At 40.6% G+C, this 9,993-nt stretch overlaps 1 protein-coding gene across 2 annotated transcripts; it reads right to left on the bottom strand.

Moving 5' to 3' along the window:
- Nucleotides 1–675: 675 nt before the first annotated feature.
- Nucleotides 676–8,819, bottom strand: LOC138958196 (uncharacterized). 2 transcript variants are annotated; one of them, XM_070329283.1, is made up of 2 exons: nt 8,695–8,819; nt 676–2,449 (listed from the first exon to the last, which is right to left on the bottom strand). In XM_070329283.1, exon 2 carries the CDS (start codon nt 2,283–2,285, stop codon nt 1,653–1,655), a length of 633 nt encoding a protein of 210 aa, XP_070185384.1. In that variant the 5' UTR covers nt 2,286–2,449; nt 8,695–8,819; the 3' UTR covers nt 676–1,652. The 2 variants fall into 2 exon arrangements, with proteins under 2 accessions (XP_070185384.1, XP_070185383.1); XM_070329282.1 differs by lacking the exon at nt 8,695–8,819 and adding an exon at nt 5,354–5,630.
- Between the last annotated feature and the right edge of the window lie 1,174 nt (nt 8,820–9,993).

Raw genomic sequence — 9,993 nt, 5'->3', positions numbered from 1 at the left:
TGAACTGTTAACAAAGTTACTCGTATGAAGGAACTATGAAGCCAAACGCATAGGTCCTCCCCCTCCCCTTTAATAGGTACACTTTCACACTCATACAACCAAATGAACACATTAACTGTGACACACACACACACACGAACACATAAACAAACAGACAAACAAAGCGGGTAGATTCGCAGGTCCGCTTCGCAATGCCGTAATGGACGCCCACTCTCACTTAGTAGATTCCTTTCTTAAACTATTTATCTGTCACTATTTCTCAAAACTTCGCTTTCTCGAACTCAAGACGACATGCACAGACACAAAGGCACACACACGCCCGCCCGCCCGCCTGCACGCACTCTTTTTTTTTTTTTTGCCAAGCACATCATTGTGGGGCTTTTAATGAATAACATGCATCCGTCCACTCACAATATATTTTCTTTCATCCTTCAACATTTACCACTCAAAAAGTATATAGTATCAAAATTAATGAAAAACTTTTTTCTTACTTGTACCCTTAGACAATTTTCCTTGGTTGCCCCAAGATTGTGTTACTGTTTGCTTAAACCATAGCTTTTTTTTTCTGTTGAAATATGTTTTTAAAATGCATGATTATAATTATACACACACAAAAAACACAGTGTAACTTTGGGTCCTGCACGCACTCACACAACAAACAACACACACATGAGGAAGGGATAATACCATATATCAATATTTTACATTGAAGGATTTATTTGTTAATGGTGGTAATATAACAGCAAAGTTTATTAGAACATGTTTAGTTGATCTTGATGTCCAGATTCGAGTGCCTGTGATTTTTGGAAACAAAAACATAATGTTGATTTGGATAAAAGAAGAAGAAAGATTACGTCTGCTGCACTGGAAATTATTACATAGAATATATCCAACCAATATTTTATTAAACAAAATGGGATTACGAACATCAAATAAGTGTGAAGTTTGTAATGAATTAGACACACTTGAACATATTTTTTTTAGTTGCCAAGAGGTGATGAAGGGTTAGAAAATATGTAAAGATTTTGTTTATAAGAAAATACATGTTGCAATCATTTTGAATGAAGAAAATGTATTTGTGGGTTATTTTAGGGAAAGTTTGAAAAATGATTATATTTATTTTGTGAATTATTGTATTTTAATTACCAAAATGACCATTGGAAAATTTAAATATGGGAAAAAGTTAGATTTGGGTGTATTATTGGAAACTGAGTTGAACATTAGGAATAAATTTATGTTATGATTATTTTTATTTATTTATTTATTTAAACATATTAGTTTACTGATAAAGTTTGTTGATTTAAAAATGTACACATTTGACTGAGAAAAGAAAAGACCTATGAAGAAGGTTTGCTCCAAGCCACACACACACACACACACACACACACACACACACACACACACACACATACACACACACATATACACACACACACACACACACACACACACACACACACACACACACACTCCTACACACACTAAAATAAGGCAAAAATAAATTGTAGTAGCAAACCTGCATGCAACTGAGGTTTAAAAAAAAGAGCATTTAAATGGGTGGTATTTCATTGGGGTCACCCTGTATTTCAGTGAAGACCCAGCGGATGAATAGGCCTATCATGGAACACACGAGCCTCTATATGCCTGCATTCTCATTTCAAGGCCTCCACCACCTTGTCCTTAGCTTGACCCATCTTGTCCTTAGCTTGACCCATCTTGTCCTTAGCGATATCATATGTTGGCGACATTTGATCCTTAGCGGTGACCGCTGCATCTTTCACTGCCTGCTTTCCCTCAACCGCCGTTTCCTGAACCAAAGTGCCGGCTAACGACACGAAATCCTTAGCGTTGTCATATGCTGGCGAGGCGTTGACCTTAGCGCTGTCATATGTTGACGACATGTGATCCTTAGTGATGATAGCTGCATCTTTCACTGCCTGCTTTCCCTCAACCGCCGTTTCCTGAACCAAAGTGCCGGCTAACGACACGAAATCCTTAGCGTTGTCATATGCTGGCGAGGCGTTGACCTTAGCGCTGTCATATGTTGACGACATGTGATCCTTAGTGATGATAGCTGCATCTTTCACTGCCTGCATTCCCTCAACCACTTTGTCCATAGCTTCACCCATCTTGTCCTTAGCTTGACCCATCTTGTCCTTAGCTTGACCCATCTTGTCCTTATCTTCATCCATCTTGTCCTTAGCGATGACAGCTGCATCTTTCACTGCCTGCATTCCCTCAACCGCCATGAGGTTCAGGAGAACCTTTGTGGCGGTTGACGACATGTTATCCCGCGCTGATTGCCGCGTCGGTGGCTGCCTGCTTTCCCTCTGCAAGCTTGGTCTGGACCTGTGCGGCAGTGGATGGCACCTGGGATCTCTGGAGTCAAGAGCTGCTGCTGTGTCCGCCTGTTTGTGTTGCTGTCTCAGTTCTTGTGCCTTGTGTTATTCTGAAAGCAAAATAAAGACCAATTACAGCAAGATATTCAGGGCTGGTACATTTGCACGAATTGTTTGGTGAAGGGTTTTGTAGGTTAAGGGGATTTTAAAAGTAAAAGCACCTACGAGCAGTGTTAAAACTTCACACACTGTTAGTGTTACAAACAACAATCATGTCTTACTAATGGAAGGGCGCTGGTTCTGAGCGACGCTTAGTTCTCGAGATAGGTGTGACCACATGACGTCATTTATACTTTCATCATCGAAGATCTTTCATATTTCAATCAGTGTCATTTCCCAGTTCTGTGTTCTGCGGTCGTTTTGACTGACTTGACTTGACAAGTTGAGAAAAACCAATGACATTTCATTTTTGCGAAGCAACTGAATATGAAAACAAAAGAAAGAGTGCAAAAGTATGTTTGGGTCCTGCAAGACTTTATGACCAACGATTTCTCCCTTGGAAGAAAATGAAGATGTCTGCTTTTCGTCTGCTTTGAAGGTAGGGAGATTTTACAGCGCACACGGTAAATTGCAAGTCTTATTTCCCCCCTCTGCTTCTTTACCTCTGTAAACTTGTAGAGCTAGTTATTTTTCGATAATGACCCAGCAACCAAACAAATAACGAGCCAGCAACCACCTGAATCCTCGATAGTGCAATGGGTTGAGAAGCTGTTCTGTTTCGGTACTACTTTTGCGACTGAAAAGTTCCGAACGCTCTAATGTACGAAGTATACATTTCTGGAGCAAACAATACAAACATACCGCATTTAAATTAACAACTACAGGCCTGAACACATGAATCTCCATATAAAATCCATGAGTTCGGTTGTTTTCTGAATCTAGATCTGCCGTGCACAAACGTTCAACACAAGCAAATTCCCAAGGTAAGTAACTCATACTTTGTCTAGCGACAAGAGTAGTTCCCCTTCTTGTCACTCAGTTTCTTCGACAACACTGACTGCAATCCGACGGTCAGTTTTCAACAATATTTCATTTTATAAACAGATCACACGCAACCAAATGCACACATCTCATCAATTTAAACAACATAAAGCGGTTTCATACACTATTTTTCCCAGAAAACTGAACTTCAAACAGTAATTAACGTTGGAACACGGGTGCAAATGTTCGTCTGCTAGTCCCATTTGACGAAAGAACATTATCCTAAGCGATACTAAAACATAACAAGTCGCGTAAGGCGAAAATACAATATTTAGTCAAGTAGCTGTCGAACTCACAGAATGAAACTGAACGCAACGCAACGCAGCAAGACCGTATACTCGTAGCATCGTCACTCCACCGCCCGTGGCAAAGGCAGTGCCCGTGGAATTGACAAGAAGAGCGGGGTATTCGTTGCGCTAAGAAGGATAGCACGCTTTTCTGTACCTCTCTTCGTTTTAACTTTCTGAGCGTGTTTTTAATCCAAACATATCATATCTATATATTTTTGGAATCAGGAACCGACAAGGAATAAGATGAAAGTGTTTTTGAATTGATTTCGAAAAAAAAATTTTGATAATAATTTTTATATATTTAATTTTCAGAGCTTGTTTTTAATCCGAATATAACATATTTATATGTTTTTGGAATCAGCAAATGATGGAGAATAAGATAAACGTAAATGTGGATCGTTTTATAAATTTTTTTTTTTTTTTACAATTTTCAGATTTTTAATGACCAAAGTCATTAATTAATTTTTAAGCCACCAAGCTGAAATGCAATACCGAACCCCGGGCTTCGTCGAAGATTACTTGACCAAAATTTCAACCAATTTGGTTGAAAAATGAGGGCGTGACAGTGCCGCCTCAACTTTCACGAAAAGCCGGATATGACGTCATCAAAGATATTTATCAAAAAAATAAAAAAAACGTTCGGGGATTTCATACCCAGGAACTTTCATGTCAAATTTCATAAAGATCGGTCCAGTAGTTTAGTCTGAATCGCTCTACACACACACACACACACACACACACACACACGCACAGACACACATACACCATACCCTCGTTTCGATTCCCCCTCGATGTTAAAATATTTAGTCAAAACTTGACTAAATATAAAAAGAACACACAATATCTGCCTTTACCGCCACAGCAGAATAACAGCATATCTGTGTACTTGATTTTAGTCCAAAACAGGGAAACTGACAAGAAGTGTTAACAGAATGGAATGATTTGCACGGAACTATACAACCGCGCATTAATCGATCGCCTGCGCAGGCTGACTGGTTGAGTGATTCGGATTCGATCAAACTTTCGCACAAAAACTCTTTCTTTGAATAACTGAAGAAAGGAGGAATAAAGAGGTTACACACCTCGTCTCAGTCGAGTCAGTGATTATTAAAAATAATGGTCTCAGTTCGCGGTCATGAAAAAGCTCGCTCAAGCTCGCATTTTTCATGATCCGCTAACTTCGACCATTATTTTTAATAATCACTGAGACTCGGCATGTAACCTCTACGTATTGGACAAGAATGTTGTTATTCTTCTTTCTTCAAAGTACCATAGATTTGTTCTTGGCCATATTTTCGAGCTGCGCATTGTTATATTATGGGAAAAACACGTTTGAACGCAAAATCGCAAAGAAAGTTTGATCATTTGCTCCGGAACTGCAATGTCGATTTGCCAAAACAAAATATTCTGGCTCAATATGCGGAAACATGCTGGTAGTGTCATATTTTTTAAATGGGTGTGGAAGAACTGCTCATAATTAACACAGCACTCCGGCCCTGGTTTTTTTCGTGACACCCAAAACCGTTATTTGTTTTGGGCGACGCAGCATTATGCATCACATTCACAAGAAAGCAGACCCAACTCAACATAAAAGTGAAAAGTATGCAAACAGTACGAAACAAAGACAAGTACAGTAGCAAACACAAAGAACACCCCACGACACAGGAAAGAAAATACACACACCCTTTAGTTCCAGAGAATGTGCCAGTCGACTTGATAGCTCTGTTTCTCTCTCCCTCTCTCTCTCTCTCTCTCTCACTCTCTTATGTATCCGTTCTCAGTTCAGCTCAACAATTACGAGATTCAGGATGCACTGCGACAAAACTTGCAGACGATCGGGAGACCTTAGCGTCCAAAAACCGGAGCGAGCGTCCAAAGACCGTCGACTACACGGTTGTTGGCGCCTTATCTGAAATATCTCCTTTGCCGCTGTCCTTATCTAATTTCTGTCGTCTATTTACTTACGTCACTGTCTGTCACTGCGTCATATGCTGTTTGTGGCGTCATTGCTGAGGGCTAAGCTCAGCTGAATAAGTCTTGGTCACTCGAAGCTAGCCAAGAGTGTAAACGTCAATGTCTGTCTCTGTCTGTCTATCGTGTGCCAGACAGCGAGCGCGCGTGCCACGGTATGTGTGTGTGTGTGTGTGTGTGTGTGTGTGTGTGTGTGTGTGTGTGTGTGTGTGTGTGTGTAACTGGCTGTCTGGCTATCTCCGTCCGTCCCCATGTTCAATGTCGTTGTTTCCCAAATCCTTCTTGAACGTTGCTGACACCTGTGCATTGTAGAGTTCTGTTTGTGATAGAGTCTGGCTGCTGCTGTCTCCGTGAATGTAACTTGTTCTTGGGAACCTTAGTGTACCCACAACAGTTGTTATAAAGCCAAGACATAAGCTCTAAAATCTCATCCCTGTTTGAAGGCCTTTGCCTCCAAAGGTGATTGGTGTGCTCTTGCACTCGGTTACATTAGCTTAGAAAGTGTTGCTGTCTCGTGTCTGGTGAAAACGACCAAAAGACAGATCAGAGAAAGCAAAGAAACCAACAAACAATGAATTTGTTTGTTTGTTTGCTTAACGCCCAGCCGACCACTAAGAGCCATATCAGGGCGGTGCTGCTTTGACATATAACGTGCGCCACACACAAGACAGAAGTCGCAGCACAGGCTTCATGTCTCACCCAGTCACATTATTCTGACACCGGACCAATCAGTCCTAACACTAACCCCATAATGCCAGACGCCAGGCGGAGCAGCCACTAGATTGCCAATTTTAAAGTCTTAGGTATGACCCGGCCGGGGTTCGAACCCACGACCTTCCGATCACGGGGCGGACGCCTTACCACTAGGCCAACCGTGCCGGTAACAAACAATGAATGAGCGAGATGAAGAGTGAGTGTATGGAAGTTACCTCATACGGTTGTGGATTGGATAATAATTACATGAGATGAGACGCATCCCGTAAACACTCTTCAATTTGCATTGATCTCTGTGCAGTCAAATGTGACTCAAACTTATATAGCCATTACACATGTAACCGAGTGCCGAAACACTACGGACACCTCGGGAGGCGAAGTGCCATCAAACAGGATTGAAAATGTTAGGGCTAATTTCTTAGCCCTATAAAAACTGTTATGCAAACCCGAAGGTTTCCATGAACATACAGACAATCGGAAACCACCAGACCCCATCACAAACAGAATTCCACAATCCACCGGTGTTGACTTAAAGGCCAACAACTCGGGTGCAGAGTCTGCTGTGAAAGGAGCGGTAGCCTCCCCTGTCACACACAAGTGTTCAGAACGCAATTGATATGAAACGATGATGATATTTTGGAAAATGGGAAATGCAGCCATAGTTAATATTTTGCCGATATCTACTTCCTCTAGCAGATAATCAACTGACCCAACGGTACCAAGCCCAAGAGTACTGGTCAGAAAACAAAGACTCACGAAGCAATTGCACAGTCACTGTGACTTTTGTACGTAGCTTATTAGTTTACTTTACCTTCCCCTTAGGGTGAGATTACGTGAGCTGTCTTTGGCACATAACGGTACCAACATCAAGAGTACTGGTCACGAAACAAAGACTCACGAAGCAATTGAAAACTGCGACTGTCGTACGAGCCATTACCGAAACACAGGTAAGCGGACAGTCTCCCTGGGGTCAGTTTAGGTGATCATTTTGTCACCATCTGAATCAGGGACAAGGCTGAATCTGAGAGAGGAATACAATGCGTGTACAGTTACTGATGTGCGTGTGTGATGGTAGTGTTGAATTAAATTCACTTGAATACCAATGTCAGTAATAACCCCCGATTAACAAAACAATTCCAATCGCCCACTACCAATGCATGTTGATCGTTGTGACGCTTTAATCTTCTTTTACTGTCCCAGTATCACATTAACATCACATAATCCCTGATTCATCCCTATCAAATTAAAAGATAAATCAAAATTATTATTTCATTCGTCGCCTTTTGAAATTGCAATCTGTTAATAACAATCTAAGCAGCCTGGTCTGTCTGTGTGTCTGTCTGTGTGTCTGTCTGTGTGTCTGTCTGTGTGTCTGTCTGTCTGTCTGTCTGTCTGTCTGTCTGTCTGTCTGTCTGTCTGTCTCGTCTCCGCGAAGCATGCGAACGTGGTGCCTAATTAACCTATTTTTGTTAATTGTGAATACATTTTCAGAGTAAATATGGCATATCTGTATATCTTTAGATTGCGGAAAACGTATAGAATAAGATGAAATCATTTTTGAATCAATGACAACACTTTTGACTGTAATTAGAATTTGTAGATTTGTAATGAAATCAACTTTTTAAGCTTCCAAGCTGAAATCCCAACCGGCAGTGCGGTCTTTGTCGAAGATTGTTTGACCAAACTTTCAATCAATTTAGTCGAAAAATGAGGGCGTGTTCTTTGTGTCAACATATTATAAACGTTTGTGCGAACCAACAAACAAAACAACTCGCTTGAACGTTATATTATCCAAAATCAAAGAGTCAACACAAACCATGTTAAAGTTTGTTTGTGTCAATGTGTGTGTGAACTTCTATCCCCAACTGTCGCCAAAGTTTGGCAACAAAAAATCCTTCCTTATTCTGTATCGCGACAAGCTAATTCCTTCGGTCGAAGTCGAAGTCCGTATAGTGTAAATGGGATACCTCTGTTACGAGGGGTTTTTGCTGAAATTTGTTGAAGTTATAATTATTGAGAAGTGTCTGTGTGTAAATAAATATTCTATCAAAAGTGCATGTTCTATCTCTGTTTACTAATTCACTCACACTACTCACACACAGCCTTCAAGCTAGGTACAAAGACGTAAACAAATTAACTCCCTTTGCCCTTGCACCTATATTCAAATCCTACACACAGAATACATATGTGGCGATTCACACACAACAAACAGTCCGTTGATTTCCCTGGGGAATAATAATAATGTTGAGTGGTTGAGCGGAGGAAATTCTGTTCCTCAATGAAATAGTCTCAATGTTTATTTCCGTGGATTCTCATCCGTCATCGATCATGCTACTTACAGTTCAGCGGGTACATAAACTTGGCCCAGTGGAGATACACGGTGATGGTGAGACATGGAGTGGGTTACCACCTGGCCCAAGAACTCCTGCACTGAGTTTCAACCTTGCCGTTGCATCTGTCCTTCCAGTGCAGTGATGACAAGGAGGGGATGTTCTCTTCTTCTTCTCTTCCCGCAGCGGAGTGACATCCTGGCTCAAACCGTGGTGCTGTGTAATCACAGCAATAAATCAACCATGATTTGTCAAGGCATGAGGCAAATACAGTTGGCCTCAGTGCTGGTCGAGAACATCAGTCATGATTGAGAAGCATTCTACAAATGTGTAGACTTGGACAGACACAACTTCCTTCAGTGACAATTGAGAATGTTCTGACTCACACAACAATCATGGATACCCAAAATTCCCTCTAATTTAGTAACCTCCTCTTCCATTGGTCAATTCCAAACGAGGTAACCAATGAAAGCAGAGTTTACAATAATCAGACCACAGCAACCTCCTCTTCCATTGGTCAATTCCAAACGAGGTAACCAATGAAAGCAGAGCTTACAATAATCAGGCCACACTATGCAGATTGAAAATATGACAAGCAAAGCTGCACACCGTGGTCACACTATGCAGATTGACAAATATATTTAGTTGAAAATGCTGAAAATTTATTTGAAAATTAATTAGAATAAAATATGTACAAATCCATTTGTCACAACCTCCAAGCTTCGCTGGAAATATTAAAGGCTACAAAAATACTTTTCAGATACATGTAATAGTAGTGTCTGCGAAAACAAATAAGGTTGTACACTTAAATACATAATGCTAATGCATATGATTACGCAAGCTGGTGGCGATAATTATCAGTAACTATAGAATGGTGTCGTATCCTCATTAAATTGCCATGTTAGTTGTTGCTTTTTATTAGCTGATTCGCAAAATGTAGCTGGATGTGCACACATTATATCAAGCTCGATCCTAAGTATTAAGTGCATGTCGTCAAACTTCTTTTTTTTTTTTACAAACGAACATGACGTCATCCTGCATGGGCACTTATCAGGTGTGTGTGTGTGTGTGTGTGTGTGTGTGTGTGTGTGTGTGTGTGTGTGTGTGTGTGTGTGTGTGTGTGTGTGTGAAAAACAACAACTATGTGAGGATTTTATCTGGTTGATTTCACATGTAAAGTATCATAACAAAAATATGGCCAGTAGTTGTCGGACTAACGCTCCACACACACAGAATTCGTTCGTGTCTTAATTCAAACAGGGAAAAAAGTTCGTTTTCTGGAATGATTTTGAAGGAAAAGATTGAAAA

Source organism: Littorina saxatilis, linkage group LG2, assembly GCF_037325665.1.
Source record: "Littorina saxatilis isolate snail1 linkage group LG2, US_GU_Lsax_2.0, whole genome shotgun sequence".
NCBI classification, from domain to species: Eukaryota; Metazoa; Mollusca; class Gastropoda; order Littorinimorpha; family Littorinidae; genus Littorina; species Littorina saxatilis.
The sequence above is the reverse complement of the archived record's forward strand: the minus strand, read 5'-3'. Positions and strand labels throughout refer to the sequence as shown.

Excerpts from the sequence above, each read along its gene's own strand:
- LOC138958196 (XM_070329283.1), bottom strand. The coding sequence starts at position 2,285 with ATGTCGTCAACCGCCACAAAGGTTCTCCTGAACCTCATGGCGGTTGAG.